Below are 14909 nucleotides of genomic sequence, written 5' to 3'. Positions count from 1 at the left end.
CCGGGCAGTTCTCTGAACAAGCCCGCGGAAAGGGGACAGCCGATTGAATTCCAAGGAGCGACGCAGAGATCCCCCACATCTAGGATGGTGTACTCCCAGCTTAACGAAGTCAGGACCACGACAGAGTTAGAGGTAGAAAAAAAAGAGAGAGGGAGAGGGAGAGGGAGAGGGAGAGGAAGACAGAGAGGGAGACGGAGACACGGACGGACGGACAATAGGGAAAGGGCCGGTCCATGGGGACCAATCGGCACTCTGACCGTGACGTCGCTGCCCTGATGAATGCGGACAGCAGGGAAGAATGGGGAAGATTTTGCCCACAACCTGTTGGGGGTACAACCACAGTGAAGAGGCGACCCCGATAGTTGAACAGCATCAGTTGATGGATCATGTGGAACCATCTTTCTATGAAGAGTGGGAGCAGTAAATCGATTTTAAATCGGTTTGATTCGAACCAGGAGGCAAAAAAAATAGACTACAAGTTATCAGGTAGGTTCTTTTGTTGTGGCCATTGTTTATAAACAACTTTTTACAAACAACATTTGTTGGCCTGTCTTGTCATTGTTCATCTATTCACTGTGACCGCGTTTCCGGTGATGCACTCTACTCGATGTAACGCTTTTTGTGGGCACACTTATTCTTTCACTATATCAATATTGTCATCCATTTCTTCACTTGTATGACAAGACAATGAAGGAAGAGACAAAGATGGTGAATTGTAATGACAATACAAGTATTTGGGTTGCAGGATGTCCCAGTTGGTGGTGGATTTGCCACGTAGAGCTGTCTAAACTGGGTTCAATCCCTAACGATGTCCATTTTTACTCCACACTGCCATGTTAGATGGAGAAGCTATATCTCAATGCATAATAGCATCCATCATACAGGCGGGAATGAAACCCAGACTAGGAAGGTCAAAAGTTAGTACGTTGCACTTTATTTTTGATCTCTAACCTTTGTTTTAACTTACTTGTACACCCGCAGACTCCGGGAGGGGCAGGAAGGGTCATTCCTCTTTGGGGTATGTAGATTACAGTCGATCTATGGGCGGGTCTCAAGAACATTGGGTGTGTGTTCATTCACAAATTTCTTGTGAAGAGATCACCAAGTGGTTTAAGCATTTTTTATTTTATTTTTTTGTGTATACAGAATCGAGGCTCGTGAAAGACCTAAAAGCAAGCACTCCATTCAAAACCGTTAAGGAATGGCTGGCTTGGCAAGCGCTAGCTAGCTACTTGGTAAAGGAGCACAACCCGAGCTTCTCCCTTTCAGTTTTGTATCAAACACCAGGAGCGAGTTTCAAAAGTTTGCTACGAAAAATGCCATTGTAGCGGCAGAAAGGGCCATGTCATTAACCCAACATTTGTGGGTTATATAGAGTGCAGTAGATCTTCGCTCAGTTCTGTAAGTAAACCTTACTTCACGGATGTAGGGATTCCTCCAAATTTCTTCATTTAGTGTTATAAAGAGCATTAGCAACTGTTTAAAAAGCTAAGCATACGTGTTTGTGGTTTATAATATTTTTACTTCCTGTAGAAGCCGTTGCTTCCACGGAAATGCCATTATAACTATAAGTATACAGTCATGTTATCACTGCAGGAAAAACGCCTTGGGGAAGTGGGACATTATGAGTATTAATATTGTTTTGTAATAACATTAACAATATGCGATTATCATTAATTTTGTTATTAAAAGCGTCTTTGGAAAAACGCCACAATAAAGCTAATTTAACATTTATATACACCTCAACGTGCAACCCCATTAACGGCAATGGCGGGGAAAATCGCTCGGGGGGAGAAAACCCCCTTGGGGAGGGGGGTAAATAAATGTGCTACAACCTTCATTGTGTAACCCTTCGTCATCCTGTCATGTTTGGTTGAGATTGGATAAGTAACGATGGCATGTATTGGCGTCAAAAGTTCATCACACAGACAGACAAAAATGGCGTATTTTAGTATGATAGTGCAATGCAGATCATTCAATTTACCATAAAAATTGTCATTTCAGGGACTTACAGGCATTGAGAATGAGTTGGATGGACCTGAGGTACGTGTCTAGACATCGGTAGATGATGGTGATGTCTCGCCACACTTCTCATTGTACTTGCCCATTTCATGAAATAGACCCAGATAATTCATTCTGTTGTAGAGTTTGGCGGAGCACGTGCGCTAAGAATGTATCACATGTACAATGATGTGAAACGTGGCTTTTCCAACGATTTGACTGGTCTTTTTCAACATTATGGTGAAAATGTCTGTCCGCAAAGTGTGCAGCCTCATGCCCTCCTGCTGCCCAAGGAGAAGCGGGCCTTACAGGAATGAAGGTAAGTGTTTCTGTATATAAAGAAGAAAGCATGATTTGGCCTCAGAGTTTATCCAACTGCATCAATACGTTACCTCTAATTCCCAAAATGGTTTCCTCTACAATACAGGGTCAAAAAGGCAATAAAGGTGATGTTGGTGAACCTGGAAAACAAGGCCATAAGGTGAGTCTATTCTTCACCTGAATTGTATTACGTTCTCTCGTGATAAAATAGACTGTTGGTTCGAAAAATTTCCATCGACTTTCGTAGTCATCTCTTCTGTCCCTCCTCACCAGCCTTGAATCCTCTGTAACTGGATGGGATCGTATTCCCACTCTTGGGGATACGATCGTATTCCCATAGATCTTGAAAAGTTGCCCAAATCAATCCCATTCACATGAAAGGTGCTAATATCGACTCATCCTCTCAACGACAGACAGAAAGAACAACCTTCTCCCTATCATATGCAAAGGGATGCACTCTATCATTGCTGCAGACCTCAAGTCTTATGCACAGTGTCTTCAGAAAGTATTCACACCCCTTGACTTTTTCTAATTTTTTTTATGTTACAGCCTGAATATAAAATGGATTCAATTGAGATTTTTTTGTCACTGATCTACACATAATACCCTATAATGTCAAAGAGAATTTTTAAAATAAATTAATTAAAAATGTAAAGTTGAAATGTCTTGGGTCAATAAGTATTCACCCCTTTGCTATGACACTCCAAATCGAGCTCAGGTGCATCCAATTTCCTATGATCATCGTTGACATGTCTGAACAACTTGATTTGAGTTCACCTGTGGTCAATTCAATTGTTTGGACATGATGTAGAAATAAACACACCTTTCTATACAAGGTCCCACAGTTGACAGTGCATGTCAGAGCAGAAACTGTCCGTAGAACTCCAAGATAGAATTGTGAGGAGGCATAGATCTGGGGAAGGGTATAAAACAATTTCTAGAGTGTTGAAAGTTCCCAAGAGCACAGTGAACTCCATCTTTAGGAAATGAAAATAATATGGAACGATCCAGATGCTTCCTAGAGCTGTCTGTCAGACCAAATTGAGCAACCGGACAAGAAGGACCTTGGTCAGGGAGGTGACCAATGACCCAATGACCACTCTGACAGAACTACAGAGTTCCTTGGCTGAGATGGGAGAACCTGCTGGAAGGACAACGGTCTCAGCAGCACTTCACAAATCTAGGCTTAATGGGAGAGTGGCCAGATGGAAGCCATTCCTGAGAAAAAGCCAAAAGTCACGTTAAAGACTCTGAGAGCATGAGGCTTAAGATTCTCTGGTCTGATGAGACGAAAATTGAACTCTGGCATGAATGCAAACCATTACATCTGGCGGAAACAGAGCACAGCTCATCACCAATCTAATACCATCCCTACCGTGAAGCATGGTGGTGGCAGCATCATGCTATGGGGATGCTTTTCAGTGGCAGGGACAGATTTGTAAAGATAGAAGGAACAATGAATGGAGCCAAATACAGGAAAATTCTTGAGAACCTGCTTCAGAGTGCAAAAGACCTTAGACTGCAGCGATTTACGTTCCAACAGGACAACGACCCCAAACATACAGCAAAAGCAACACTGGAATTGTTTCAGAACAAGAACGTGAAAGTGCTTGGGTGGCCCAGCCATATCCCAGACTTGAATCCCATTGAGAATCTGTCTAAAGACTTGAATATTGCTGTTCACCGACGCTCCCCATCCAACTTGACAGAGCTTGAGCAAATCTGCACTGAAGAATGGGAGAAACTCCCCAAATCCAGGTGTGCAAAACGGATACAGACAAACCCAAGAAGACTCGAAGCTGTAATCACTGCCAAAGGCGTTTCTCCGAATTATTGACTCAGGTAGTTGAATACTTGTGTAAATTTGATATTTATGTATTTCATTTTGAATTACTTTGTAAAAAATTCTAAAAAGGAAATTCCACTTTGACATTATGGGGTATTTATTATGTGTAGATCAGTGACAAAAAAAATCTCAATTTAATCCATTTTAAATTCAGGCTGTAACACAACAAAATGTGAAAAAAGTCAAGGGGTGTGAATACTTTATGAAGGCACTGTAGATGTTCAGCAACTCTCTGATCATTAGTTCAGTTTCTGCCCAGCTATTCTCACCCTGGGCATGTTCCTTCTTTGAAACAAACAAAGAATGGATGTTCCTAGTCTCAAACAGGAGTTCACTGCCTTCACTCTGAACATCTCTCGTGCCTTGATTACTATTTGGCTCCCAGCATTGCTTTCCAAGCTGTCTTTCAGTGCCATTCTAAGTACCCTCCTTGAATGCCTATCAATTTTCTCTGCAAGCACAAACAGCAGGTCACTCTAGATGGCATTCTGTCTTATGTTCAGCCTCTTGAGCCTGGTGATAACTCATACGGAAGATTACTTGAATTTTTGGTCTTTATCAATGACCTCTGCGCTTCCCTGGAAAATCCTCAGTACCACTTTGCTGTTGACTCCAATCTGTGCACAACATTTGGGGATTGTAGAGAGAAGTGTGGTGGGGCAGATGGAGGACATTACTGGTAAAGCACCATATTTGGACAGGCCTCTCACCCCGGCAACGGTTAGCTGATGAGAGCTTATCATTGGGCCAACTTCAACATTGAGAGCATCAGAATGGGAGATCTGAAAAGTGTCCCACCTCTTCCCACAGTCCCAATGCAACAGGTCTCCATGGCATCACTAGCCACAGATTTGGGAAAACAACAAGTCACTGGTCAACTAACTGCAATACATCTTCAATTTAAGGAAAGTCAAAAGTCCTCAATGTTCTTCCATAAAGATTAGCTGTTAAACAATCCCGTCTGCTCGTATTAGTGGGACATAAAAAAGATCCCACGGTGTCCTTCAGGAAGAGTAGGTGACCCTGAACAATTACAAGTTCTTGCTCTAACCTACAGGAGGCACAACATCAACAACACAGCAAACAATGCTACCTGCATCCATGTGCCGCATGTGAATGTGGAAGAAGAAGCTGTTAAACCCTCCCTGTTTACTTCTCTGTCCAATGCCTGGAAGCAGTGCAGTCCCTCGCTTCAATATAAACTATATAACTCGCCCTGTGTGGACCATATTTCCAAGCTGTTCTTGAAAGGTAGCCATCACCTTGGTATTCTCCGCAGAACCAAATCCATTCTGAGCCATGCACAGCTCAATATGGCATATACAATATGTATCAATGAGTCTGGCTCCCCACTAAGAGCTGGTGCAGCTGCTTCCCATCTTGTTCCCCTGGAGGCAGAGTCAAACTATTTTTGTACGATTTCCATCTCATGGCAGGTTGGCCCAGTCCCCAGGGTCTGCTTCTCGCCGACTACAACCGCTTCCCTAACCCCCTTTTCACTCTGCGACTCCTCTTCGCATATGGGGATGTATTTGTGTATTTTTGTCTGCCTGCTCTCCTCTGCTGCTCTGTCAACTTGCCACCCTCTGTCATTGAACTCCTCCATGAGCCTCGACTTCTGGAGAACAAAAAATATTATTACATAACGTAAAATGATGGATTTATGGATACCCTGGCCCATACGTTCAATACATGCCTTTCCGCCCTCTTACTTTATCATCTCCGCAAGGTTCTGTCCCCTCTGTACTCACTCCTCCCATGCCACCATACCATCCTTTTTTATTTTTCAATTTAGATTTTCTCAATTGTTGGAACCAATAATGATGTTTAATTTGAAAAGGAACAGTAATTGTGAAACGTAAGATGCTCTTGGTATGACGTCATTTGTGTGAATTGCAGGGAGAGGAGGGACGACAGGGTCTTCTTGGACCTACTGGCATTTCAGGAAATAAGGTGATTCCAAACACTCTGTACTAACACAAGTAAACAGAAGCTGGAAAGTAATATAAATATGCTAATTTTTACACATTGTAACCGAATAGATTATTTCATCACAAAGGGGAAATTCCATTAATGCTCCACCCAGAGAACAATGGAATCCAGTCAGGTGATTACCTCACATTGGGAAAATTCCATTCATATCCCAGTCAGAGAACAATGGAATCCAGTCAGGTGATTACCTCACATTGGGAAAATTCCAATCAAATTTGCCGCACACTCTGAAGGCGGAGTAACATCAAGATTCAGACAAAAATGGCGGTTTACAACAAAAAAAATCAAAAAGCTTATAAAACCTGTATTGTGCAAACAGCAGTCTTGTATCTACCATTCGGGTATGCTTACACAATGTAAGCAATAGCAAACCATGCTCCATACGCAGGTACATCATAATGTCAAGTCCGTTGCCGATGAAAACCAGCCTTGGACGGATAGCCGGGCGATTAAGCCGAAATTTGGCGGTACCTTTTGGCGCGCATGATGGAACCAAAGTGCTTACCTGCATGGAGCTCACGGGGTTTTAATCTGAAATCCACGAACAAAGAAACACGACACAGCAAATAAAATACACAATAATGAATTTAATGAAATTAATGCACGGAATGAAAATGAACGGTGAGGTAAATCTATAATGCTAATCGAGGTACCTCCACATGCAGACTCAAAAACAGACAGGGGAATGATAAAGGAAAATAAATGATGTTCTTTTCATATCGGCCGGCACTCAGCTTGCTCAACGAGATTGTTGAATGTGGTGTCGGCAGCACCAGGCGGCCTGAAGCTGCTCGCGTGGGAAACGCACAAGATGGCGCGAAGTTCCTCTCTGCGTCGCCACAAACGTGAGGGGGTTCGTACGGCCGGTCCTCTTTCGCTGTTGTCTCCCCCCCCGAAACATGACGTGGCTCCAGCTCCCCCGAAAAACACCACCGGCAAGCAACATGCCTTGCTCCAACGTTGCAAAGGTTCTCTGAGCTCCAAACAGTCCTCCCCAAAAAGCGCACAGGAGCCAGCCGCAACCGAGAGCCAGAGACAAAAGCGTCCGCCCACCACGAAGCCAGCACGAGAGAGAGACTGATTCTTCCTTTTCCCCTGTTCGAACCTTTCTCGCTCTGACGTCACCCTGACGTCACCCTGACCAATCGCCGAGTTCCACTGAATCGCCTCATGGTCGGGCTCGACCAATGACGAACTTCGGGGCGTGGCCTTCCTCCTTAGTCGTTGGTGGGGTGGGGTTTAGTTGTCTATCAAGAACGGTCGGCTCTGCTCAGGGATGTTCGGGTTTCTGTCACAGTTATGTCAGTTGTTGTGGTTTAATGGAGCGTTTTATGGCCGGCTTGTTATAATTGTAAAAACACATCGGGAAAAATCACAGGAGGCAATCACATACTGGGAGAAACTAATCTTAACCCTACCTAGTTAACACACACTCCACCCCCTGTGTGAAGACACATAAACGATCTTAAGCTCACAGTTTTTCTACTTGCATACATCGAGATTGGCTTCCTACTCACACGCGGTCCATGCTACCCTACACAGTTCTATCTCCACTATGGTATGGTTCTAATTTTAATTGAGATATTTATTTCAGTTTACATTTTAGAAATTACGTGGAAATAATTTCTAAAGTTAGATTATTCAAATGTTAGATATAGATTGAGTTTTTTTTACGGATGCATTTGCGGTTTTTACGTACATTTCCATTGAGATATTTATTTCAGTTTGTGCTTTAGAAATAACAATTTTCAAATGTTACATATAGATTGAGTTTCTTTTTATGGATGCGTTTACAGTTTTAACGTCAATTTTCATTGAGATATTTATTTGAGTTTACACCTTAGAAATGACAATTTTCAAATATTAGATATCGATTAAGGTTTTTTTCCGGACGCATTCATGGTTTTTACGTAAATTTTCATTGAGATATTTATTTCAGTTTACACTTAGAAATTACAATTTTCAAATGTTATATATAGATTGAGTTTCTTTTTATGGATGCATTTGTGGTTTTTACGTAAATTTTCATTGAGATTTTAATTTCACTTTACACTTAAGCAATTAAAGTTTTCAAAGCTTATTCGATTGAGGTTATTTTTATGGACGTTTTCCGGTTTTTTAACGTAAATTTTCATTTGCGGATGCTTTCCGATGGTTCTGTGATTTTTCCCGGTGTACCGACTTCGATGTCCGTCGGCACACCAAATTTCAGCTTTCTACGACACCAAAAGGTGCAGAACATTAACATCAGTCAGTGGTTAGAAAGAGCTTTATATATTAAATGCACCTGGGTTTTTAGCCATAGACCCTCCTGGTACTCTCACTTACAAACCCGCAGGAAGTGCCTCTCACATCAAATGGGGGCATTGGGGTTTTGTTTTTATTTTTGACAACACAAGTCCCACGGGAATAAATGATTCCGATCCTCGTCATGCATAATGAAAGATCATGTTCAGTTGAATCCATACTTTTGTCTAATCATTTATTCCCTTATCCTGTGACCAGGGCACTTTTGGGATTTTTGGGCCACCTGGCAGGATTGGAGCTAAAGGAGACAGAGTGAGTTTTATATATGTTTTACAAATAAATGAACCCAACATAATGTTAAAAATTATTAATCAAGGGCGTCATTGCTCCATGTTTATGTCACCAGTTGTTTGGATATACCGGGTAAATGTTCATTTTGATGACGTTTATAATATCTTTGCAGGGTCCCAGTGGAGGAGACGGACCAATAGGTGTACCGGGTCACCTGGGAGATTTGGTAGGTGATGGGTGCAATCAAATGATGTGAATAATGGACCTAACCCTCAATGACGTCAAGACTTAAATTATTATACAGTATATTCCATCAATCATTTATTCTGATAAGGATATCACTACTTTATGATAACTGTTATCACTGCACTATGATATCTTTCGATATCCGAATTATTATTTTCCAAAAAACTTGGAAATTGATGGGACTGAGTTTCAACCACAACATCATCCATGAGCTGAGGAAGTGAAGCAACTTTTCTGTTGCTTTTGTCCACAATCATCTCCGCAGATCTTCGGCTGGATGTTGGCTATCAATGTAACATGGTAAAATAGAACCATCAATATCTTTCCTTTAAAACAAGTCTTTTACTGTGGCCTTCAAGGCCTTCAAGATTATTGGAATCTCCCACGATGAAGCTGAGTCTATGGGCCTATCACTTCGCCATTGCAGACAGGTCGTGGTCTCTGTCTGCTACTACCTCCTTTCTTCCCCAGGTTTCTGCAAGGCTCACACGGTCCACCATGAAACCCCCTTCTGGTTTAACTACCTAAGTTCTGTATCACTGCTCACCTCCACTCATTTATTCCTCTTTTTCCCCACCTGCCCAACCAACTTCCACATCCTCTTCAATCTCATTCTCCCCTCCAGGTCTTCAAGACAACTGTTCCCCACTATCTCAGATCATCCCCCATCCAAAACCATGATCTTTTCTACTCTCGTTACCCCCACCCCAATCCCTCCTCTTTCCAAATTTCAGTTTTCCCTTCTGAGAGTTTCCTTCTGTATCCATCTTGTCCACACTATGCATCCTCTCCTGACCCTCATTCTCCTCACACCCATTGTTTGTCCAGGTCTGCCTCTGTCTTGGCCTTCAACTATACTGTTGCTGTTTCTCCCCTCTCTCAACTCTTCCTTTTGTCCTGTTGTGTCCTCATTCAACCAGTGTACTAGTACTAGCTCTTCCACGAGCCTCGACTATGCATACAAAAAAGTCCATCATTCGCCATATTGGAATAAACTGACCACATCTGTATCCCACAATTCTTTGCAGCAAACATGTTAGCTCTGAATTTGTCCCGAATCATGCAAGCTCAGAGAGGAGTGAGATCATTTTTAAGCAGTGAAGCCGCTTCAATATTTGTATATGTCCATCCATCCATCAAAAATGATGAAAAACCTTTCTAACCCACAATGTTTAATTCTAAAGGGTTCTAAAGGGTAATTCTAAGGGGTTCTAAAGGGTAATTCTAAAAGCTTCTAAAGGGTAAATCTAATGAGTTCTAAAGGGTTCTATAGGTAATTCTAAAGGGGTTTAAAGGGTGATTCTAAAGGGTTCTAAAGGGTAATTCTTAAAGGGTTCTAAAGTGTCATTCTAAAGGCTTCTAAATGGTATGTTTCAGGGGTTCTAAAGGGTAATTCTAATGAGTTATAAAGGGTAATTCTAATGAGTTCTAAAGTGTAATTCTAATGAGTTCTAAAGGGTAATTCTAATGAGTTCTAAAGGGTAATTATAAAGGTTAATTCTAATGAGTTCCAAAGGGTAATTCTAATGAGTTATAAAGGGTAATTCTAATGAGTTATAAAGGGTAATTATAATGAGTTCTAAAGTGTAATTCTAATGAGTTCGAAAGGGTAATTATAAAGGTTAATTCTAATGAGTTCCAAAGGGTAATTCTAATGAGTTATAAAGGGTAATTCTAATGAGTTCTAAAGTGTAATTCTAATGAGTTCGAAAGGGTAATTATAAAGGGTAATTCTAATGAGTTCTAAAGTGTAATTCTAGAGGGTAATTCTAATGCGTTCTAAAGGGTAATTCTAATGAGTTCTAAGGGGTAATTCTAATGAGTTCGAAAGGGTAATTATAAAGGGTAATTCTAATGAGTTCCAAAGGGTAATTCTAATGAGTTCCAAAGGGTAATTCTAATGAGTTCGAAAGGGTAATTATAAAGGGTAATTCTAATGAGTTCTAAAGTGTAATTCTAATGAGTTCGAAAGGGTAATTATAAAGGGTAATTCTAATGAGTTCTAAAGTGTAATTCTAGAGGGTAATTCTAATGCGTTCTAAAGGGTAATTCTAATGAGTTCTAAAGGGTAATTCTAATGAGTTCTAAAGTGTAATTCTAGAGGGTAATTCTAATGCGTTCTAAAGGGTAATTCTAATGAGTTCTAAAGGGTAATTCTAATGAGTTCTAATGCGTTCTAAAGGGTAATTCTAATGAGTTCTAAAGTGTAATTCTAGAGGGTAATTCTAATGCGTTCTAAAGGGTAATTCTAATGAGTTCTAAAGGGTAATTCTAATGAGTTCTAAAGTGTAATTCTAGAGGGTAATTCTAATGCGTTCTAAAGGGTAATTCTAATGAGTTCTAAAGTGTAATTCTAGAGGGTAATTCTAATGCGTTCTAAAGGGTAATTCTAATGAGTTCTAAAGTGTAATTCTAGAGGGTAATTTTAATGCGTTCTAAAGGGTAATTCTAATGAGTTCTAAAGGGTAATTCTAATGAGTTCTAATGCATTCTAAAGGGTAATTCGAATGAGTTCTAAAGTGTAATTCTAGAGGGTAATTCTAATGAGTTCTAAAGGGTAATTCTAATGCGTTCTAAAGGGTAATTCTAATGAGTTCTAAAATGTAATTCTAATGCGTTCTAAAGGGTAATTCTAATGAGTTGTAAAGGGTAATTCTAATGAGTTCTAATGCGTTCTAAAGGGTAATTCTAATGAGTTCTAAAGTGTAATTCTAAAGGGTAATTCTAATGAGTTCTAATGCGTTCTAAAGGGTAATTCTAATGAGTTCTAATGCGTTCTAAAGGGTAATTCTAATGAGTTCTAATGCGTTCTAAAGGGTAATTCTAATGAGTTCTAATGCGTTCTAAAGGGTAATTCTAATGAGTTCTAATGCGTTCTAAAGGGTAATTCTAATGAGTTCTAATGCGTTCTAAAGGGTAATTCTAATGAGTTCTAATGCGTTCTAAAGGGTAATTCTAATGAGTTCTAATGCGTTCTAAAGGGTAATTCTAATGAGTTCTAATGCGTTCTAAAGGGTAATTCTAATGAGTTCTAATGCGTTCTAAAGGGTAATTCTAATGAGTTCTAAAGTGTAATTCTAAAGGGTAATTCTAATGAGTTCTAATGAGTTCTAAAGTGTAATTCTAGAGGGTAATTCTAATGCGTTCTAAAGGGTAATTCTAATGAGTTCTAAAGTGTAATTCTAGAGGGTAATTCTAATGCGTTCTAAAGGGTAATTCTAATGAGTTCTAAAGGGTAATTCTAATGAGTTCTAATGCGTTCTAAAGGGTAATTCGAATGAGTTCTAAAGTGTAATTCTAGAGGGTAATTCTAATGAGTTCTAAAGGGTAATTCTAATGAGTTCTAAAGGGTAATTCTAATGAGTTCTAAAGGGTAATTCTAATTAGTTCTAAAGGGTAATTCTAATGAGTTCTATAGGGTAATTCTAATGAGTTCTAATGCGTTCTAAAGGGTAATTCTAATGAGTTCTAAAGTGTAATTCTAGAGGGTAATTCTAATGAGTTCTAAAGGGTAATTCTAATGAGTTCTAAAGGGTAATTCTAATGAGTTCTAAAGGGTAATTCTAATGAGTTCTAAAGTGTAATTCTAATGCATTCTAAAGGGTAATTCTAATGAGTTCTAAAGGGTAATTCTAATGCATTCTAAAGGGTAATTCTAATGCATTCTAAAGGGCAATTCTAATGAGTTACAAAGGGTAATTATAATGAGTTCTAAAGGGTAATTCTAATGCATTCTAAAGGGTAATTCTAATGCATTCTAAAGGGTAATTCTAATGCATTCTAAAGGGCAATTCTAATGAGTTATAAAGGGTAATTATAATGAGTTCTAAAGGGTAATTCTAATGCATTCTAAAGGGTAATTCTAATGAGTTATAAAGGGTAATTATAATGAGTTCTAAAGGGTAATTCTAATGCATTCTAAAGGGCAATTCTAATGAGTTATAAAGGGTAATTATAATGAGTTCTAAAGGGTAATTCTAATGCATTCTAAAGGGTAATTCTAATGCATTCTAAAGGGTAATTCTAATGCATTCTAAAGGGCAATTCTAATGAGTTATAAAGGGTAATTATAATGAGTTCTAAAGGGTAATTCTAATGCATTCTAAAGGGTAATTCTAATGAGTTATAAAGGGTAATTCTAATGAGTTCTAAAGGGTAATTCTAATGAGTTCTAAAGGGCAATTCTAATGAGTTCTAAAGGGTAATTATAATGAGTTCTAAAGGGCAATTCTAATGAGTTCTAAAGGGTAATTCTAATGCATTCTAAAGGGTAATTCTAATGAGCTCTAAAAAGTAATTCTAATGAGTTCTAAAGAGTAATTATAATGAGTTCTAAAGTGTAATTCTAATGAGTTCTAAAGGGTAATTATAATGAGTTCTAAAGGGTAATTCTAATGAGTTCTAAAGGGTAATTCTAATGAGTTCTAAAGGGCAATTCTAATGAGTTCTAAAGGGTAATTATAATGAGTTCTAAAGGGTAATTATAATGAGTTCTAAAGTGTAATTCTAATGAGTTCTAAAGTGTAATTATAATGAGTTCTAAAGGGTAATTCTAATGAGTTCTAAAGGGTAATTCTAATGAGTTCTAAAGGGCAATTCTAATGAGTTCTAAAGGGTAATTATAATGAGTTCTAAAGGGTAATTCTAATGAGTTCTAAAGGGTAATTCTAATGAGTTCTAAAGAGTAATTCTAATGAGTTCTAAAGAGTAATTATAATGAGTTCTAAAGTGTAATTCTAATGAGTTCTAAAGGGTAATTATAATGAGTTCTAAAGGGTAATTCTAATGAGTTCTAAAGTGTAATTATAATGAGTTCTAAAGGGTAATTCTAATGAGTTCTAAAGGGTAATTACAATGAGTTCTAAAGGGTAATTATAATGAGTTATAAAGGGTAATTATAATGAGTTCTAAAGGGTAATTCTAATGAGTTCTAAAGGGTAATTATAATGAGTTCTAAAGGGTAATTATAATGAGTTCTAAAGGGTAATTATAATGAGTTCTAAAGGGTAATTCTTATGAGTTCTAAAGTGTAATTCTAATGAGTTCTAAAGGGTAATTATAATGAGTTCTAAAGGGTAATTCTAATGAGTTCTAAAGAGTAATTATAATGAGTTCTAAAGGGTAATTCTAATGAGTTCTAAAGGGTAATTATAATGAGTTCTAAAGGGTAATTCTAATGAGTTCTAAAGAGTAATTATAATGAGTTCTAAAGGGTAATTCTAATGAGTTCTAAAGGGTAATTCTAATGAGTTCTAAAGAGTAATTATAATGAGTTCTAAAGGGTAATTATAATGCATTCTAAAGGGTAATTCTAATGAGTTCTAAAGGGTAATTCTAATGCATTCTAAAGGGTAATTCTAATGAGTTCTAAAGGGTAATTCTAATGCATTCTAAAGGGTAATTCTAATGCATTCTAAAGGGTAATTCTAATGCATTCTAAAGGGTAATTCTAATGCATTCTAAAGGGTAATTCTCATGCATTCTAAAGGGTAATTCTAATGCATTCTAAAGGGTAATTCTCATGCATTCTAAAGGGTAATTCTAATGCATTCTAAAGGGCAATTCTAATGCATTCTAAAGGGTAATTCTAATGAGTTCTAAAGGGTAATTCTAATGCATTCTAAAGGGTAATTCTAATGCATTCTAAAGGGTAATTCTAATGCATTCTAAAGGGTAATTCTAATGCATTCTAAAGGGTAATTCTCATGCATTCTAAAGGGTAATTCTCATGCATTCTAAAGGGTAATTCTAATGCATTCTAAAGGGTAATTCTCATGCATTCTAAAGGGTAATTCTAATGCATTCTAAAGGGTAATTCTCATGCATTCTAAAGGGTAATTCTAATGCATTCTAAAGGGTAATTCTCATGCATTCTAAAGGGTAATTCTAATGCATTCTAAAGGGTAATTCTAATGAGTTCTAAAGGGCAATTCTAATGAGTTCTAAAGGGCAATTCTAATGAGTT

General features: G+C 38.5%; 1 protein-coding gene across 1 annotated transcript in view; it reads left to right on the top strand.

The window, feature by feature from the left end:
* Positions 1-14909, top strand: part of LOC137424097 (uncharacterized) — a 175100-nt gene that overhangs the window by 85713 nt on the left and 74478 nt on the right. Inside the window, exons 10-15 of the mRNA XM_068111564.2 lie at positions 2005-2043; positions 2264-2320; positions 2429-2482; positions 6068-6121; positions 8666-8719; positions 8871-8924. Of these exons, the coding sequence (XP_067967665.2) occupies positions 2005-2043; positions 2264-2320; positions 2429-2482; positions 6068-6121; positions 8666-8719; positions 8871-8924 (312 nt within the window). The remainder of the gene's footprint in view (positions 1-2004; positions 2044-2263; positions 2321-2428; positions 2483-6067; positions 6122-8665; positions 8720-8870; positions 8925-14909) is intronic.

This window comes from Myxine glutinosa, chromosome 3 (genome assembly GCF_964187855.1).
Source record: "Myxine glutinosa chromosome 3, kmMyxGlut1.1, whole genome shotgun sequence".
In the NCBI taxonomy this organism is placed as follows: Eukaryota; Metazoa; Chordata; class Myxini; order Myxiniformes; family Myxinidae; genus Myxine; species Myxine glutinosa.
This window is presented reverse-complemented; position numbering and strand designations above follow the sequence as displayed.